Raw genomic sequence first — 21,182 nt, 5'->3', positions numbered from 1 at the left:
AAAGATGTACAGGCTTTAGACACAACAATGCTACTAGTCAAGTTTGTTAATTAAAAAACAAAAAGCAAAACAGCTTTCTCACCTATGTGGTTTTTTTTTTAAAGCATGTGAATCTCCTTTCAACAATTTCATCTTTTCATGCATCAGACACTGAACAGAAATCTCAAATGCATATTATCTGCTATGTGTTTGAACTCATGGATGTTTAAGCAAAATTACCTAAGAGATAAATAATCATTGGTTCCTATAAATTCACATTCAGTGACCCTGACCTACATTGGATTAGGTCCTGGGAAGAAAGTCTGCTAAGAGGTGGTCCTGCTAGAGAGGAGTTCACATCTAGTTATAAGTGGAACCCAGATAGCATCTTCAGGTCATTCTGTTCTTTGAGGTCTCCGAAAGATTGGCCTGAACCCCTGTTCCATAAATACCCTTTATAATATTATTGTAAATTCCCAAGGGTTTATGTTCTTGGAGCCGCCTCTGGCTTGGACTTTATATCCTTTTTTTGGATTCTTATTTTCCAGTCTCTACTTTTTGAAATGTCCTTTCTCTCCTTGATTTAACCCCTCTCAAAGCTACCAGGACCGTAGCGATGGTTTGCGGGTCACCAGGGAGAGGTTAGTAAGTATATCACATACCAAATAACTTAAATGAGCATTTTAGGCCTTCTATGGCGTCCTTTTAGCAATGCTGCCACTTGGTAGTGTCCCTGCAATCCTGGCCTCTTCCCATTGGCTGGCTCCTCTTTCTGTCTCTTGTGTCATCTTACCCTTTTCTTCCCGCATTAGATTTAATCCTATCACCTCCTTAAGAAATATATCTGGAATCTGACGAGTCTAAGCTATCACCTTCTCTCACCTAAATTTTTGCAATAGCTTTGTAACCTCAGGCTACTGTGAATAAAGCAATCAGAATATTATCCTTTAAAAATGTAAAATAGATCCCATCACTCCTCAGAGCCCTTTTGTGGTTTTCTACCTCACTTCATAAAATCCCAAGTCTTCACCAGGCCTTCCAGATCTATAAGAAAATCACTCTGATATCATGTCTACTGTTTTCACCCCAGCAGGCTGGTTTCTGTTTTTCTTTAAACATGTGGAGCACACTTCTGCCTCAGGGCCTTTGCACTTGTCAACTATGCCTGGAACACTCTTTCCCCAGTATCCCATTCCATTCAGGTCTCTTTTCTAATGTCATTTTTTCAGTTAGGACATTTTCTAATCTCCATCCTTATCTTACTTTCATCATGGCATTTATCATTATCCGATATACTATATAATTTACTTGTTTCTTTATCTTCTTCTCTCCAGATCACCGGTTCGAAAACTATAGTATGTGTCAGAATCAGCTGGAGTGCTTGTCAAAGCACATATTCCTGTGCCTCACCCCCAGAGTCTCCGATTCAATGATCTGGACTGGGGCTTGAGAATTTGCATTTCTAATAAGTTCCCAGCAACACTGATGCTGCTGATTTGTGAATCACACTTGAGAATCAGTGCACTAGAGCTACTCTGTCCAATACAGTGGCCACTCACCACATGTGTGTTTAAACTGTTTAAATGTAAGTGAAATGAAAAATTCAGTTTGTTAGTCCACTAGCTCAATGTATTTCAAATGCTCAGTAGCTATATGCAGTGAGTGGCCACAGTATTGGACAGGACAGATACAGAGCATTTCTATCATTGCAGAAAGTTCTGTTGGACAGCCCTGCTCTAGAACATAAACTACATGAAGATGGATTTCTTTTTGGTTCCCCCGCCCAGAATTATATTCTCATATTTATATAGCTAGTCCACTTGGGCTTACTTTAGTGTAAGGAATAAGGTAGACACATAGCTTTTTTTTTCATCAGATTTTTCCCAATACCAGTTATTGAACGTTCAGTTCTTTCCCCAGAAATTTGAAATATCATTATCATAGGCAGTATTAAATCCCCATCTGTATTTTTGTCTCTTAGAGAACTTTCTGGTCTTTTGCATTTATCTGCCTGGGAATAGGAATATTTTCTAGACAAAATTGGCTTCTGGAATTATTGAATAAAAAGGTGAACCTGTAATTATAGAATGAGAGAATAAGGTTATAAAGAAGATCTGTAACTTTTACTTGCCTTTCCAAGAGTCGTTTATTATAAAACATTTAGGCAGTGAGTTCAAAGGTTCTAGTCAGCATGCAACGTTTTTGCTACAAAAAAGTATAGTATACTATATATACTATAGTGTGCAAAGATTATAGATGACCATATTGACTAAAGGAATAGGCCATAATTATAATATTCTTGGCCCATTATCCATCACCTTTATTAAATTCGAAAATTTGTATATCACAGATAGAAATACAGTAATTCATTAAGGCATATCAGAAGGTTTAAATAAGAGTGTCAAATTGTTATTATCTTTAAAAAAATTTTAAGTATCTTTTTCCTTAAAGGTTTATATGTTTGTACATAAAGGGATGAAAAAATGGTAGCACAAAAGTAGGGATTAACAAAACAAAAACAAAACTTTAAACTAATCACTATTTTTGTCTTGTTAACTTCTAGTGTATATTTCCGGCAGAGATTCTAAAGAACTGTACATTTAAGAAGTAAAAGATGTTTGAAGTGTAAAGTTTAGAATTTTTACATGAATTAGTTGGCACATTTATATATAAAGAGAAAGAGAAATATAATCTGAACATATCACCATTTACTCATAGACCACAGTGGACAGCTCCATTTAGTTGGCAGTGAAAATTCTCTCCTCTTCCAGCTTAACTGTATTTATAATTATACTGTATTTTTCTAGGCATTACCTAATCCTTCTTAAGTTTATTTACTATCAGGGAAAGAAGTACCATTTTCCAAATCTAGAATTGGTACATAGCATCAAATTGCTGTCATAGAGTACTATGTTACGACAAAATGAACTTCAACAATACCATTATGCTAGTTTTTCTCTCAATGAAATTAAATATGTACTATCCAAAGCCAAAATTTGGGCAATTATAGAAAATTTATGTATGAACATACTAGATAGCTCAAGAGAAGGACATAAAACTCCTAAATATTACTGTGCAAGCATTTAATAAAGATATAGGAAATGTATTTTGGGTATTGAAACATATTCCAGAGAACATTTTTTTACTGAGGGACTTAGTCTTTTATTTATTTATTTTTCTTGGTATATGTATAATGGGTACAACTTGTACGTGGGAGAGAGAAGGGAGGTGAGTGTACTATTATGAAATATACCTCTTTTTCCCAAAGCAACTGGAATGGCTTCAGAATGGGCAACAACCGTAGAAGGTGAGGGTGAGGTAGGGTCTGAATCCAGGGGATGGTTTGAAAATCTATATAAAGTGTTTGACCTCAAGACCACACAGTGCCAGACAACTAATCCTTCCCCAGCAGGACACTGCCTGTCTGAAAATGTTGAACCAGAGAGGCTACTACATACCTGGGAGTTCCACTTAGGAGACTGGGAATGAGGTGCATATGAAAACAGATTACTAAATTAAAAATAGCATGCTGAACAGTGAGATTTTTAGCCTCAGTTCCCTGTCAACTTTCTAAAACACTGGTAGCTGGGTTCATATATCTACTCAAGAAATTGGAGAATTATTTTTTATTTGTAGTTTTACCTCCCATTGGAAAAAAAAATATCTGGCCACCTGATTACCCTCAAATGAAGCCCATCAACCTATATACCTCAGTTCATGAAAATAGGACTTTTACACAGTGTTTTAGTGCCTCAGTCTTAAATACAATCTAATAGCTTAGGATCTCCAGATGTTTGAGGAAAGCACATAATACAAAAGATTTTTTGGTGTGCTTTCCTTAAAGGCTGACAGTTAAGAAAGAATTGGAGCAGAAACTAACACACCATTGTAAAGCAATTATACTACAATTAAGATGTTAAAGAAAAGAAAAAAAAAGAATTGGAGACCACACTGTTCTGTTGATGCTGTGAATGGAAACAAAAGTCTGTGTCAACAGTTGGAGTCTCTGGAAAGGGAAGCAAAAAATTAAGAAGTGTCTCTGAATCTCAAGTTGGATTAACAATTCCCTATAGAGATAGGTTATGTATTACCATTACTGTTTAACACTTAATCACTATTTAAAATTATCTCATACGTTTACTTGGTTATTTTTTCATTGTCTAGCACAAGAGTCCATAAACTTTTTCTGTCAAGAACCAGATAGTAAAAATATTAGGTTTTGTGGGCCATAACAGTTTCAGTCACATCTACTCAAATCTGCCATTGTAACACAAAAGTAGCCCTAGATATTATGTAAACAAATGAGCATGGCTGTGTGCCAGTAAACCTTTATTTACAAAAAACAGGCTGTGGGCCCACTTTGACCTGCAGACTGTAGTTTGCTGACATTCGGTCTGGTCCATCCGGCAGAGTATTAGATCTATGAGAGAAGGTATGCCGTAACAGTTGTACTGTGTCTCCAGTGCCTAGAAAATATTAAATGCTGTTTGAATGAATTAAGAAATCTGTACGACACTCTTCTTTAGGATTTGTGGGCTTCCTCACGTAGATTCTTTCTATGCTTTCTAAAGCCCAAAGGGTGATAATATTTTATGCTTATGAGAACCAGTTTATAAGCTAAAGATTGCTCATATTCCAAATGACATTGTAAAGGAGAATTTGCTAAACCAAGTGACTGCTTTTGGATAAGGAAGGGCTTTTCCTTCTACTGAAATCTGTGATATGAAGACAATTTGGCAGATAAAATATACAGAATTTTTAAACCAACACAAGGATCCAAGCTCTCTTGAATACTATTCAGAAGTTTTAAACTATTATAATTTTGTCTGCTTAAATATCTTGTAGTTAGATTTTTAAGCTGCTTTCACAAATAGTATTTTGCAGCTTTGTTTTATCTACTGAAGACAAGAGGCCCTAGGAAAAATGCTTGAAACAATAAATTTAACAGTTTATGAAATTGTTCTATGATCAGCATTACTCTTGTTTTACAGTAAACCTATGATGGACTTGTTGATATTCCTCTGTGCACAGTATCACTTAAATCCATCAAGTCACACAATTGATCTGCTGTCAGCTGAAAAGAACCCCATTAAATTTAAGCCAAACACACCAATAGGAATGTTGGAGGTAGAAAAAGTAATTTTAAAGCCAAAAATTTTGGATAAGAAAAAACCTACACCTATAATACCAGAGGTAAGATTTTCACTGTAGATTTTGGTATCTTACAGCTAAAATACTAAGTTGATTTTTTTAGTCATTATCTGCAGCTCATTGCAAATGAAATAAAATTGCCTTTCCTGGTCAAATTCAATGTAAATATGGCTATAGTGTTTTCCTGGGCCACTTTGTTTAGGATTCACTTAGTTGTTTATCCTTGGATTAACTAGAATTTGGGGGAATACTTCAGATTTTAGATGCTCTAAAGTGATCTATATGACAGTATCAGAATCTGACAATTATGTAAGATCTATATTTTAAGCTACTCTTTTAAAAAGTGTTTATATTAAAAAAAAGGTTTTATACTCTTTTAATACAAATTCCTTTAAGAATTTATTAAAATAATTTTTTGGCTTCTCTGTACTTGGTAAGCCGTAGTTGTAAGTTATTTAAATTATTGTTAATTTGAGCTACATGATGGCTCAGTTTTCTGTGATGTATGAATTTTAAGCAAAAAATTTTAACCACAGTGATTCTAATATCATCAATTCTCCTTTATTTATAAAATTGTTCTTTTTCTGTAAGCAACAGGGGTAGAAGTTTATGGGTTTCTAGAAATACTCTTTCATTAGGAATGATATTAACCATTTTTAACTTCACAAAATATATAAAGGTTTACATATTAAATTAGTAGTTCATTTACATATGACTTGAGTAATACATTCTCATATTTTCTTCAAAAAATTAACTTTTTTTGGACAATACTAAAACATTTGCTTTCTATAAAATATGAATATTAAATATTAACCAGGATATTGGGCTGTTTTCTAGCAAGGTATACATGCTATTTATCTAAATGGAAATAGTATTATTTATGCTAACATGGGACTATATATGGTATTTTAGTTTTATGAATACATGTTAAACTTTGAAGATCTGCAATCTGTAGGTTTCACTTAAGATGGTCACATGTTTCTAAATTCCATTTACATATAGAATTTAATTCAGTTACATTAAAATGTGGAGATGCTTAAAATCTTCTCAATAATTTTGAATTAGCAGTATTAAATATTTAAATGAGGACTATTATAATATTCTTTACTAATATATTAAAATTAACCAAAGTAGTAGTAATAATAGTGACAACAATAGGTAGTCACAAGAGTTAACGTTTACTTATTGATAATTTACAATGTGCCAGACACTGTGTTAAGCTCTTTATAATGGATTAACTCATTTATCTTACATCAAATAAGAGAAGTTCAAAAATGTTAATGTCTTAATTAAAATATCCCTTTTTTTTTCATTGAGACAACTGACCATTAGAAAGATAAATATTTCTCAACTAAAAAAAATAGAATAAAACATGTATAATTCTATTATTATGTATGTTTGCTAATTTTAAAGTAAATATTATATGGAATAAAGCAAAAACATCTGTAGGACTAGATATGAGGCTTTTATGTTTCTTTTTGGATTTAAATCTACTTAATACTTTACAAGAGTTATGAATTTAATCTAGATTACTTAATAAGCAAACTATTTCTAAGAACCTGGTTTGGATTTAGGAAGTAACATTAATCAAAAAGAAAATTTTACAACAAAGTAGAAAAATACTGTTTATCGTACCAATATATAATTGTAGATTATCTCATTGTTCTAGACGTCATTGTAGAAAGTTTGTTTCAGTAAATCATGGTATAACTCTGGCTTTAATCTGTGTTTTCAGAAAACTGTGAGAGTAGTGATCAATTTTAAGAAAACACAGAAGACGATAGTGAGAGTTAGCCCACATGCACCACTTGAAGAACTTGCCCCTGTTATATGCAGCAAATGTGAGTTTGATCCATTACATACACAATTATTGAAGGACTATCAGTCTCAGGAGCCCCTCGACTTGACAAAATCTCTTAATGAGCTGGGACTAAGAGAATTATATGCCATGGATGTCAGCAGAGGTAAGTAGACTTTTCATGTTATTCATTTGGTGCATATATGTGCATGTTTTGTGTTTATGTATAAGTGTTCTCAAGTTCATAATGGCACATTAATGGGTCCTGTAGTAAAGTCAATACATGTCACTGGGAATAAGAAGAGAAAACTAAATGTAATAAAATTTAACTTGAGTTCAGTTATTCAAATTGGAATAAAAACTCGTCTTTCTTAGCTGTCATCCACATTTTACACCTTTCCATCTACCTATGAATATTTGGGCTGTAATTTAACTTAATTCTTTGTGGTTTTAAGATCTAAACAGAAAATTAAAGTTTACATGTAAAGTCATTGTTGTTCTAAAAAAGTGTGAATTACAATAGACTCACCATGGATTTGTCTGAGTCTTAATTATCTTTCAAATTTGGGAGTTTCTTGACAAGTTTTTTTCTAAGTTCAGCACCCAAGATCAGCTGGCTTATAAAATGAATCAGTCTACTTACAAAAATCTTCTAAATAGGAATAGCTTGGAGTGTAAATCTGTAGAAATAATGTATTAAAATTTGGAGATTTTAGATAATGTTTGTTTCTATGATGTCTGATAGATAAATGCAAGCTTATTCAACACAAATCTGTTTTATTAGGAGAAATGAAAGTTTAGTGAAGAATGATTACTTACATCCTCTGTGTATAGAGAACTTCAAAATTTATCCTGAGATTGTGGCTTTAAATAATCCATAGATGACTATTTCAACTCAGTGATGTTTTATACTTGAACAAACATTATCTTTTCAGTCAATTTACCCTCTTTTACCCCCTCCTTCTGTAGCCACTTCTGTTACTGCCTTCAATAAGTCATCTTTACAAGGTAAGACACATGAATCAGTAGAAACAGATTATAATACGAAATCTCTATTTCTATTGGGTAAATTGAAAACAAGCTGCTAATTTTACCTGTTTTCTTATCATTACTAGTATGTACATTCTGTAGAAGATTTTAATTTAGAAAATCTTTGGTTTTTATTTCCTGAAAAATAGTTTAAAGCCCCCTACCTTGATTTCTGAATTTAATTTCAGTAATTACATTTCAGTAATTGTTTGAAAATTAATATCATCTTAAGAATAAGAAAAACATATCCTTGACTCTCAGACAAAAAATGATGTTGCTACGATCTTTATTGTGTACATATACTGATAACTTGGTGGTTCCATGGAAGAGTCTCAGATTATTTCTTTTGAAACAGTTATTCAGAATAATAAGGGTATATATTCATCATAGGAAATGTTTGCAACCATTAAATTGTTTGTGAATATTTTGTGATAAGATGGAAAGTGCTTATGCTAAAATCAGCTTTTAAAGCTTTTTAAATGTTTAATACAGTATGTTTTAAAAAAAGCTTTTACATGAAATTTCTGAAAAGAAATACATAAAAATTTTAAGAGTTGATACCTTTAGGTGGTAGGGCTATGGGTGAATTTTTTTCATCCTCTTCTTTATTTTTTTTTAAAGTTTTTATTTTATTTAAAAAAATTTTTGATTTACAATGTTCTATTTCAGTTGTACAGCAAAGTGAATCAGTTATACATATATACACTCTTTTTTAGATTCTTTTCCCATATAGGTCATTACAGAGTATTGAGTAGAGTTCCCTGTGCTATACAGTAGGTCTATTTTATATATATCCTTCTTTTCTTTATATTATAGAATTTTTTAATGGAAATGTATTACTTTCACAGAGGAAAACTTTATTAAAAATTAGCCATTAATAATAAAGTCTGGAAATCTGTTTCCCCATTAAAAAAGGATAGGCTCAGGTAATTGATTACTATAATAATTACCCCCTACTAAAAAAAACTTAATAAAGTGTACACATTATACATTATTGGATTATTGGAATCTTCTTTCTTTACCACTTCCATTTTCTTAATAATACAATGAGCCTCTCAATTCCAAGAATTAAGCCCACATCAGTAATAGTGTGATTATTTATTTTTAGCGGCTGTCATGAAGACTAGCCTAATCAAAGGAGTTGAAAATTCTTATGTTTGTAAAGTGTATACTGGCTAATAATCAGAAGATAGGCATGTTAATTCTGACACTACATTAGCTTTCAAGCTCATTGGCAAACTGATAGGGCAAATGGCTTTATTTGTGCGGATCTCACCTTCCACTCCTATAATAATCTAGAGGTAGGAAAAAGTGTTCTCTGGTTCTTCCAGCAACAGCATTCTGTTACTTGTACTTGGCTTTTGCTTCTAACTTTGCCAGTCTCTACATACGTAACCGAAAGCAAATTCCATAATCTTGTTGGCCTCGGTTTGAAGGTGTTGAATGCATTGATTTCTAATATCCCCTCCAGCTAAAAAAAAGTATGTGGTTTATGCAGAGTATTAAATGTTGTGAACATAATCTTAAGAGATTGTAATAGGAAAATGTAAAAAAAAGCTCCTTTTACAGTGTCAAAATCTACAGGGTCAATCCAAATGTTGTTAGCTCCTGCCTCCTTATTTTGTCCGATATTATCAGAAGGCTTAGAACTTTGTGTGCAATTATTTACAGCCTCTCTTTGGGAAATAGGAAACTACAGTATTTGAGTTGCTTTTCTAAGTAAGCTCAACTCCTTGTCTTAGTGTTTAACTCTGACTTGTAGTGATCCCTGAAAGTGAGCTTTAGGTGAAGACTTAGGAGTTAACCAGAGTAGAGGATGCCCAGGTGCCTGGAAATTGCTTTACCAAAAGTAACTACATGAGTACTCTGGTTATAGTTATTGCACTGCACCACCATGTGAACTTTCTATTTACTGTTCCAACTAAATTTAATTGTATATCTACATTCAGTTAGTGGAGGAGTCTATCTTAAAATGAAATAGTAGCATTTCTTAAAAAAAAAAAAGTCAGAGGTATTACACATCATCTTTAAATGGATACTGGATTCAGTTCTACTATTTAATGTCTGTTTTTCTTGGTGCAAGTTATTCAGACTCTCTAGTCACCATCACCAAGGCCTCAGATGTGTAATGAGATAGTACCATCTGCTTCCAATTCTTTACATTCCCTAACTTATAAAAAGGAATCAGAATAATAACTTGTGACATCTACCTCACAGGATTGTTCTAAAGAGTGAATTAGGCATGTGAAAAACTCTTTAACCACAAAGTGCTGTCCACATATCTATTATTATTAATTGTTAGCATTGTCAGAATTGTATAGCATGCATAGTGCTTATTTAATATCTGAAGTGTCAGATTTATGAAGTTTTAATCTGTGAAATATAGTTCTCCTTTAGTGTCTTATTGAGGAAGATTGCATTAATGTATTTATTGGTGTTAACTATGTTTGCTTCCATGGAATAACTCCTACTTTGTCATAATTTATTTAATTTTTTAAACATTTCCTTTAAATAAAAAGACTATACATTTACTCCTAAGAAAGGGCTATGTATTTAAGACTTTACATTGAGCTGTAAGTTCTGCTACAGATATATCCCACAAATGTCAATATATAGTACTTTGTCTCCAGTGTCACTGAAATATACTGTGGTTTACCATAAAACCCATATGTGTTTCATAGGAGAAATGTTTTTAAAATTTATAAATCCCCACTCCTGTGTCTCTCTCTATCTTTCTTTAAAATTTGCAACTTATCTGTTGAAGAAACCAGGCCATTTGTCTTATGGTGTTTCCCACATTCAGAATTTTGCTGATTGCATCCCTTGGTGCCACTTAACATATTTCTTTATCCTCTGCTTCCTGTAAATTGATTGTTAAATCTAGAGACTTGATCAGATTTGGGTGAGATATTTTTGGTAAGACTATTTCATGGATGGTATTGTGTATTTCCATTAACAGACCTGTAATAACAAGTTATCTTTTTTTGATGTTAGCCATCAATAATCTTTGCTTATGTCTTTTTTTTTTTAACTGAAGTATAGTTGATTTACAATGTTGTGTTAATATCTGCTGTACAGCAAAGTGATTCAGTTATACACATTCTTTTTTATATTCTTTTCCATTATGGTTTATCACAAGATATTAAATATAGTTCCCTGTGCTATACAGAAGGACCTTGTTGTTTATCCATTCTATATATAATAGTTTGCATCTACTGACTCCAAACTCCCACTCCATCCCTCCCCCGCCACCACCCCCCCCACCCCCGCCCCATCTCGGCAACCACAAGTCTGTTCTCTACATCTGTGAGGCTGCTTCTGTTTCATAGGTGGATTCATTTGTGTCATATTTTAGATTCCACATATAAGTGATATCATATGGTATTTGTCTTTCTTTTCCTGACTTACTTCATTTATTATGATAATCTCTAGGTCCATCCATGTTGCTGCAAATGGCATTGTTTCATTCTTTTTATGGTCGAGTAGTATTCCATTGTATATATGTACCACATCTTCTTTATCCATTCATCTGTTGATGGACATTTAAGTTGTTTGCATCTTTTGGCTATTGTGAATAGTGCTGCTGAGAACATCATTGCCAATGTCTTGGTTAATTAGGAGTTAGAAAATAAATATAATCTGTTACAAATATTCCTTTAATTATCAGTTGAGATATTTCTAAAAAAGATCTCCCTATGTCAGCTATTTGTCTACCTAGATAGAGTTCATTCAGAAAAGTCAGGATAAAAGTGTGATTCTTTCCCTTAATCAATTTTTAAAACAACGGACAATGAGAATCAGTTATTTTTTTTAGTATCATTATGAATTCATGGAATTAAACATATGTGCTATGTTTCAATTTATTGAGATATTCTTATGATGCCCAAATTGTCCTGACTTTGGCCAGGAGAAACCATATCAGATTGGCTCCTGAGATGGTTCCTTTTAGTGGGAAATGGTATTTAGAGACAGTCTGGGCAAGGGTGACTCAGCAGTACTGGATTTGTCATTGTTTTTGGCCCTTTCAGTTGACATTAGGAAACACTTTTTAGAAAATGAAGTATTACCTATACAACTTTGAGGTTTGACATTTGCCATCCTGCTTAAATTGTGGTTTAATTTCAGCACTATTGACATTTTGGGCCAGATAATTCTTTGTTCTGGGGGGCTGTCTTGTGCATTGTAGTTTGTTTAGCGGCATCACTAGCCTCTACCTAGTATATGCCAGTAGCACATTCTCTTCACCCTTCCCCCAGTTGTGACAACCGAAATTGTCTCTAGGCTTTGTTAAACGTCTTTGGCGGGATGTGCGTGTGTGTGCGCGCAAGATCACCACCAGTTCAGAACCACTGGATTAAATAAATAAAGTTCTTAAAACATTTAACAGAGTGCTGAGTAATTATAATGAATCATGTTTTGGAGAATTAAATATTTCAGAATAGTTTAGCTCTGAGACAAAATATATAATTCAAAATCAACAAAGGGACAAACTGTATGATACCAACTTCATATCTCATTTAATTCAAAGTGTCCTTTTTACTTCTGAAATGTTGGTAGTTATGGATAAAACACAGACTCTGAGTCGCTTCAGTTTCCTCTGCTGTGGAACAGGAACAATAATACTAAATTTGCTTGTTGCTTTGAGAATTAATTAACATATGAGGTGCTGAGCAGAGTGCGTGGTTCATAGTAGAGCATAATTAGTAGCTTTTATCATTAGATAAAGTTATCAAGGGAAAGTAATTGAGGGACAGTTCACCTCGGAGGTGAACATATAACCCCTCAAGCAAAAGTAAGGTGCTTTTCTTCTATTTTAGAGTCCTGCCAAATATCACAAAACCTAGACCTTATGAAGGATAAAGAAAATAAAGGGTTTTTCAGCCTTTTTCAACGCAGTAAGAAAAAGCGGGAGCAAGTACGTATTTTCTTATGTAGCATTTTATAAGGTTCTTCTACTCTGTTTTTAAGTGCACGTGCTTTTCATCTTGGAATTACCTGTAGATTTTGCCTTTTCATTCTTTATTAGACTGCCAGTGCCCCTGCAACTCCTCTAGTAAGTAAGCATCGTCCAGCTTTTACGAGGAGCAATACCATCACCAAACAGTATATTTCAAACACCCTGCCATCGGATGCACCCAAGAAGAGGCGTGCTCCACTGCCTCCAATGCCAGGGTCTCAGAGAGCCCCCCAGGACCCTGCTCACATCCAGGAGAGGCCAGCTTCTTGTTTGGTGAAATCCGCAAGTCTGGATGAAACAGAGGAGGTACGTAAATTTGTTTTGTTTTGTATTTTTAGGATGGGGCAGGGGACCATCCATTTTTCCTCTTAACTAACTCGTCCTTTTCCACATAGGCTGCTAATAGTAACAGTTACTAATATGTAATAAGATGAATAACTAGTTACTAATAACGTTGGTACTGTGAAGAGATTCTATATGTAGAGCTCTGCAATGCAGTAAAGAATAAATACGTCAGTTTTAAGTAGCTTTTATATACAAGCAAATAAATCATCCATAAGCCTTAAAGTCCTGGTTTATTAAGGCCCAACTGGAGGTTCTTGCTTGATGCATGTATTAGGAATGAAAAGACTTAGTTTTGAACACTTTTTTTTTTTTTTTTAAACAGCAACAAATTTTTATGTTGCATTCGTGGGTTTCTAACTAGATATAGTCAGGTCTTGACCTGACTCTGAGATTCTCAGGGGGGAAATCCTTGTGTCTGCCTGATACATAAATAATCTATAATAAAAAAGAGTCTTTATATAGCATATATTGTAGTTACTATCATATACTTTTATGTTCAAGGCACTGTTCTAGGTGTACCTTTTTCTCAAACATTCTCACTATTGCTCTCTTTAATCCCAAATTTTCCTGGAGCATGCTGTTTTGTAGAAATCCATTTGCAAACAAGTTTTCATGCCTTTGAAGTCTGTACATTCCTTGCTTTATTCAGGTGAATTATAAGTGAAGTTTTAAGTAAATGTAATTGAACATGAGATCATATATTTTGTTGCTTGTAATCAAATGATTTAAGTAACTCTGAGAGCAAATTTTATTTTGAGGTATTTGAGAAACCGAGAAGTTTTCTTGTATCTAGTTGAAGGGTTTTATTTCCCCCTTGGAAGCTTAGTAAATTCAATGCTCAAGTAAATGAACATTTCTCAACCAACTAATAAACATTTCTGTACTTCCTTAACCTTAGAAAAATTTTAACTGTAGTTTTTAATTGTAATTGATAAGCTCTCATATGTGTCTTTAGAAAGTAGCAACTGGATTAGATAGAAATGAGCATAAAAAATGTTGGAACTCGGTAATTTGGAAAATCATCTATTAAACTGTCTTCTTATTTCTATAAGGCTCTCTTGTCTAATGGTTGTGATATAAAGTCTCATCTTGCCCATCAGGAGGATAGTTATTTTTTCAAATGATAGAATCATTTACTACAGAATTTTCCAGGGTAACTGCTTGGTAGTTGGATTCAGCTATAAAAAGCATGTGGGAGTGCCGTAGTCAGGCAAGAGGAATCCCGCGGAAAGATGTGGTGAATGTCAGGGCTGTGGCAAGTCTGGGCATGTGCAAGAAACAGAGCTTGAGCGAGGAGAGAGGCAGGGACCAAATCAGGGTCCCAGAGACCTCATTTTGTGGCCATAACTAGTTTGCATTTCTTCATAGTGAATCATTTAAAAGGTGGCACTTTCAGGATTGTTTTATATTTTTAATTACCATAAAACTACACTGTAAGAGTATAGCTTATCATACTCATGAGTGGTTACCAAAGTCTTTTTCTTTATACAGAAATACATCTTAGCCCCTGCTCACAAACCTTTATTCCAGATGACTTCATCCAATCTATTCCAGTAAATGTCCTTTGTGTTGGGAGCCTGAAGAGGTCTACGTTGTCTTTCTAACAGTCAGCTTCTTAAAATTCTAGGCCATGCTACCAGTGACCTCGACAAAAGCCATTTCTTTTGATTCTCACTCTCTGCTCTATGACCAGTTGATGCCCCCGTGTTAAGGACTAATTTTTTTTTTTTTTTTTTAGTATGTTGCCTTTGGCAAACTAGACATCTTTATATAATTTTCTAATTATTTTTTCCTTTGATCTGGACATCTGGATAGTTCTTTGATGTATTGTTTAGTAAGACCTGGAATTACTTGTTTTTCCCTAGTGAAGCTGAAGAACCATTTTTTAAAATTTATTCATTACAAACATTCTTAACAATTAAGCTGTGGTTCTGCGTGTGATTGTGTGTGTGTGGGTATGTGTACATGTACATGTGTATGCTCATATGAATTCTTCCCTTCCCAGGCATCCCAGCACTTATTTTCTTAAGTTCTTTGCCATATTTGATGGAATAGATCACCCTTTGGTCTTGATTTTTCTTTCTTCCTTTTTTTTTTTTGTGGGGGGTGCTGTGCCGTGTGGCATATGGGATCTTAGTTCCCCGACCAGGGATCGAACCTGTGCCCCCTACAGTAGAAGCATGGACTCTTAACCAATGGACTGCCAGGGAAGTCCTTTCTCTCTTCCTTGGTCCTAATTCTCTTCTTATATCTCAGCTCTCTTCTATTTTTTTTGCCACCACTTCCTTTACCCATTTTCTCAATTTGGAGGTACCTGAATCCACGGTCTTAGCCTCTATTTACTCTTTCAGAGAAAACATCTATTCTTTGTTGAGTTTTTTGTTGTAGTGTTTTGAATAGTGTCCCCCCAAAAGATACATCCAAGTCAAGGATCTAGAGATGAGATAATCCTGGACTTAAGTTGGGCTCAAATCCAATGACTGGTGTTGGTGTAAGAGGGGAGACACGGGCACAAAGACACAAAGGAGTAGGCCATGTGATGATGGAGACGGAGACTGCAGTGGTGCTGCCACAAGCCAAAGAATGCCAGGAGCCACCAGAAGCTGGAGGAGGCAAGGAAGGATTCTCCCCCAGTGCCTTCTGAGGGATATGGCCCTGCTGACACCTTGATTTCAGGCTACTAGCTTCCAGAACTATGGTAGAATAAACTTCTGTTGTTTGAAGCTGCCCAGTCATGGCAATTTGTTACAGCAGCCCTATGAAACGAATACGTCAGCTTTGTATTCCAATCCCAACATTGTTCCACTTGCAGTTTGAACTCATGGTTGCTTATGGACTCATCACTACCTGGAAATCAACGTATTTAAAATCAACCTCACTTTTTTTCTCTCAGATTGAAAAGCTCAAGATCATCTTTGATGTTCTTTATTTTTCTTTTCACATCCAATTAGTGACCAACCCTTCATTCAGTCTCCCTTCACAATATCTCCTTGTCCCTTTCTTCCATTCCCTCTGCTAAAAACATGCCTCAGGGAAATCCAGGGCCAGGAGGGTAAGGAGAAGGTCAGTACTTAACTTGTCTTGCCCCTTCTTGTCTTCTGAAGACAAAGAATGTGGCAAGCTGCCACATTTATATTTTATAATTGTCACTTCCCAATTCAGAAAATTTGGATAGCTGGCTGTTATTTTCTAGGCATTCAATGTCCTCTACCAGCATAATAATTTGGTGGGTGTGGGGGGCTCTGCTTCCCTCCCTCCCTCCCTCCTTCCCTCCTTCCCTTCCTCCCTTCCTCCCTTCCTCCCTCCCTTCCTTCTTTCCTTCCTTTCTTTCTTCCTTCTTTCCTTCCTTCCTCCCTCCCTCCCTCTCTTCCTCCCTCCTCCCCTCCCTTTCTCTCTTTCTTTCTAGCTGTATTGACATACAATTGACAAAATTGTAAGCTATTTAGAGCTTCCCTGGTGGCGCAGTGGTTGAGAATCTGCCTGCCAATGCAGGGGACACAGGTTCGAGCCCTGGTCTGGGAAGATCCCACATGCCGCGGAGCAACTAGGCCCGTGAGCCACAACTACTGAGCCTGCGTGTCTGGAGCCTGTGCTCTGCAACAAGAGAGGCCGCGATATGAGAGGCCCGCGCACCGCGATGAAGAGTGGCCCCCACTTGCCTCAACTAGAGAAAGCCCTCGCACAGAAACGAAGACCCAACCCAGCCATAAATAAATAAATAAATAAATTTTTAAAAATTGTAAGCTATTTAAAGTACACATTGTGGTAATTTGAAATACATTGTGAAAAAATTCCCACTAATTAACATATCCATCACTTCACATATTATCTTTTTTTTTTGGTAAGAATATTAAAGTTCTACTCTCTTAGCGAATTTCAATTATATAATACAATGTTTTCAACTATAGTCACTATGTTTTACGTTAGATCCTTAGACCTTATTCATTTTATAGCTGAAAGTTTGCCCTCTTTTACCAATTGCTATTTCCCCTACCGCCTAGCCCCAGGCCACCTTTTCTACTCTCTGTTTCTATGAGTTTGACTTTTTTAGATTCCACATATAAGTGATACCATTCAGTATTTGCCATTCTTTGTCTGGCTTATTTCATTTAGTGTAATGCCTTCAGGGTCCATCCATTTTGTCACAAAGGGCAGGATTTCCTTCTTTCTCATGGATGAATAATATTCCTCTGTGTGTGTGTGTGTGTGCACACGTGTGTATCACATATATATATATTTTAACATATCACATCTTCTTTGTCCATTCATCCATACATGGACACTTGGGTTGTTTCTATAACTTGGCTATTGTGAATAATGGTTCAGTAAACATGGGAGTGCAGGTATCTTTTCAGTATCCTATTTTTATTTCCTTTGGATACATACCCAGAAGTGCAATTGCTGGATCATGTGGTAGTTCTATTTTTAATTATTTGATGGACCTCCATACTGTTTTCCATAGTGGCTGCACCAATTTACATCCCCACCAAGAGTGCACAGGGATCCCCTTTTCTCCACATTCTGCCAGCACATAGCTCTTATATTCTTGATGACAGCCATTCTAACAGGTATGAGGTGGTATCTTAATGTAATTTTGATTTGTACTTCCCTGATGATTAATGATGTTAAACACTATTTCATGATGTTAAACACCATTTCATGTACCTATTGACCATTTGTAAATGTTCTTTGGAAAAATATTTATTCAGTTCCTCTGCCCATTTTTTAATTGCATTTTTTTTTTTTTTTTTGGCTATTGAGTTGTGTGAGTTCTTTATGTATTTTGGATATTAGCCCCTTATCAGATGGAGTGATCTTACTTTCTCTGAATTTGTCTCTCTTGTGCCTTTTTATTTTGTTTTAATTTATGTATATGTGCAGGTAGTATATTCATATGATATATATTTCTAAAGATAAAAAGGAAAATACAGTGAAAATTCTCCTTTCCTACCCTGCCACTAGCCAAATTCTTAAGCCCAGAGGCAACCACTAACAGTTTCTTGTATATTCTTCCAGATATAATCTATATATACTCAAGCCAATATTCAACCTACATATGATTTTTTTCTCAGATGGTCACATGTTACATGCATTATGTTATACCTCACTTTTTGATACTGAATGATGTATTTTTGATATCCTTATCAGTACATAAAGGGCTTCCCTTTTTATTTATTTATTTATTTATGTATTTATGGCTGTGTTGGGTCTTCATTTCTGTGCGAGGGCTTTCTCTAGTTGCGGCAAGCGGGGGCCACTCTTCATCGCGGTGCGTGGGCCTCTCACTCTCGCGGCCTCTCTTGTTGCGGAGCACAGGCTCCAGACGTGCAGGCTCAGTAATTGTGGCTCACGGGCCTAGTTGCTCCGTGGCATGTGGGATCTTCCCAGACCAGGGCTCGAACCTGTGTCCCCTGCATTGGCAGGCAGATTCTCAACCACTGCGCCACCAGGAAAGCCCCTGGGCTTCCCTTTTTAAAAGCTGCATAATAAATATTCCATTGATGGATATAACATGTTATGGGGTGGGTACTCCATCCTCTAAACATAAACATTAAGGTTATTTTATTGTTTAAAGCTTATAGCATTGTTAAATTTCCCCCCTTTTTTTTCTTCCAAACCAGAAGGTGGGAATTGTGTTTCACAGAGAAATTCTGTAACATAGTAGGTGTTCAAGAGAATTGATAAGTAAACTTTTAACCACAGCTTTCACACAGTCAGGTATAGTATTGATATATACAATGAGAATGTCTGTCCAATAAAATTTTATTATTTCCTGTGTAGATCTGGTAAATTTTCAGAAGTACTTGGATAACTTAAAAATTGCTTACATTTACTTTTATAGTAATTGGCCCAAGTAATTCTTGGCAATATTCTTCTTAAGCTTTTACAAAAAAGCCAGAATTTTGGCAAGGTTGTATTGAAAGCTTAAGAACTAATAACTAAAAGGTAGTGTGTATTACATAATGCATATAAATAAAATTGAGCCCTGAATTGAAATTTTTTTATAGCGTTAGATGAAAATATTCAGGAAACTCAGCAAAACGTATAAGTTTATAGATGAATTTTACTTATTTTACTGTTTGCTTCTTTTAAATTTAAAATCAAAGATAGTCATTATCACTGTAGACATTTTGTATCTATTTTAACAATTTCATTTTGAATTTGAAATTTTAAAAAGGCACTACTTTTACTAATTAAAAGTAATACCAAGCTGGGAAAAAATTACTGGAAAAAACCCCGGCAAAATCATTTCCAAGTCCATGAAGAATTTTGGATATATCTTTATCCTGTAATTTTTATTGTTAGGTGGTAAGATAAACCACAAGGGTGCGCTGTTTAACAGAACTACCGCATTTTGATTTTTCCAATTTTTTTTTTCCCCCAAAGAGTCCTTTGAATAAAGCAGAAAGAAAATATTGGAAATAGTTACATTATATTAGAAATAGCAAATGCTTATCTCTTGTGGATGTAGTGCCTGAAAACAGAGCTAGAGAGATAAATAACAGTAATGCATAACAAAGTGATTTATAATTAGCACAGTTTTATTCATTTTGAGCTTTTATCTTAATGTTCTTTTAAGTAATCATTGATATTATATTTGCCTTAGGCTTACAGATAAGTCAGTCTATCTGTAGCTTGGAAAAAATATTGTCAACCACATCTATTTTATGCTTTTTGGCTGTCTATATTTAATAATTTGCCTCATTCCTCTAAGGCATTTCTCAATACTGGCAAATTAAGGTATTTGGATAGTGATTTTGGAGCATCAACTGAAAATATTCACATAAAAGGCTGTTGATTTTCTGAGCTAATTTTGGCAACCGATTGTGCAGTTTCCAAAGAGGATTCAGTGATGATCCCAGTTAGTAAGATAATTTATCTTAACCTTTTTGGGGAACATTTCTGCATCTAAAATTCTATCCACCTAAAGAATATATTTTAAAGACTACATAGTTTACTGTCATTGCTACAGTGTCCTTTGCATGTCCCTGAATCTCCATGTACTCTTTTCACGTGGTTTCAGGTCTTGTGTCATTTTCTTTGTAAAGGTGAAATACACTGTCTTCTGTGGAAATGTTCATTTGGAAGAGAAAACTATCCAATTAGAAAATTTCTGGCAGTTTTTCCTGGTACTCTTTAAGCACTTTGTGAACATGATTCTGCCTGAAGATGTGAAATGCCATTTGCACAACAACATATGTAAGAGCTGGCTCATGCTGTCATTTACATGGACTAGATCACATGTATTACTGCATAAAATGCATATAGTTATTTACATAAGATTGTCATTTACTTCATACATGACAGAAGTCAGAGATGCAGTGGCATTGACTTAAAATTAAAAGTGACTTAGAATTCTGGGATTGAAACTAAGTTCAGAAATCCAGTTTTCGTCCCGTGTCTGCTGACCAAGTATCTGTGAAGAGCACATTTAATGAAATCAGTGGCCAAAGGATGTCCTAGTATTACTGACAAATTAACCTTTTATGCCTATTTTACATTTGAAGAAGAGGAAGAAGAGTTGGACAGAAGCTGTAGGTAATCTTGACCCATTGAATTCACAGAACCTTTTGGAGAATTCTTCATTTTTTCATATTTGGTATGGCTTTGCTGCTTGGTTATGTGAGTATACAACAGTGAATTGTTTTTCCCGGGCTACTAGCATGGCACCTCGTTTTCTTTAGGATATTGGCTTTTGGCTGGGAACACAATAAGGAATGCTCTTGATTGGGCATTTCACTTGGTCTCATTTTGCATTCTGCTGCAAACACTCAAATGTTGAGAAATTGAAATTCTTTGCCATATAGTCTTATGCAAGTGAAATTTAATACTTAGAGTGTTAGTTTTTTAACAGCTGATTTGTTTCTTTAAAAATATTTGACATTTTTCATCTTTTACCCAATTTCATCTTTTAATATTTAT

At 34.8% G+C, this 21,182-nt stretch overlaps 1 protein-coding gene across 8 annotated transcripts in view; it reads left to right on the top strand.

Moving 5' to 3' along the window:
• Positions 1-21,182, top strand: part of COBLL1 (cordon-bleu WH2 repeat protein like 1) — a 151,478-nt gene that overhangs the window by 97,162 nt on the left and 33,134 nt on the right. For 5 of the 8 annotated variants that reach the window (XM_059928000.1, XM_059927996.1, XM_059927995.1 and 2 more), the window contains exons 4-8: positions 4,971-5,172; positions 6,866-7,094; positions 7,898-7,936; positions 12,775-12,872; positions 12,984-13,220. In XM_059928000.1, the coding sequence (XP_059783983.1) occupies positions 4,971-5,172; positions 6,866-7,094; positions 7,898-7,936; positions 12,775-12,872; positions 12,984-13,220 (805 nt within the window). The remainder of the gene's footprint in view (positions 1-4,970; positions 5,173-6,865; positions 7,095-7,897; positions 7,937-12,774; positions 12,873-12,983; positions 13,221-21,182) is intronic. The other 3 variants (XM_059928001.1, XM_059927997.1, XM_059928003.1) reach the window with 1 other exon arrangement.

This window comes from Balaenoptera ricei, chromosome 7, assembly GCF_028023285.1.
Source record: "Balaenoptera ricei isolate mBalRic1 chromosome 7, mBalRic1.hap2, whole genome shotgun sequence".
NCBI lineage: Eukaryota > Metazoa > Chordata > Mammalia > Artiodactyla > Balaenopteridae > Balaenoptera > Balaenoptera ricei.
This window is presented reverse-complemented; position numbering and strand designations above follow the sequence as displayed.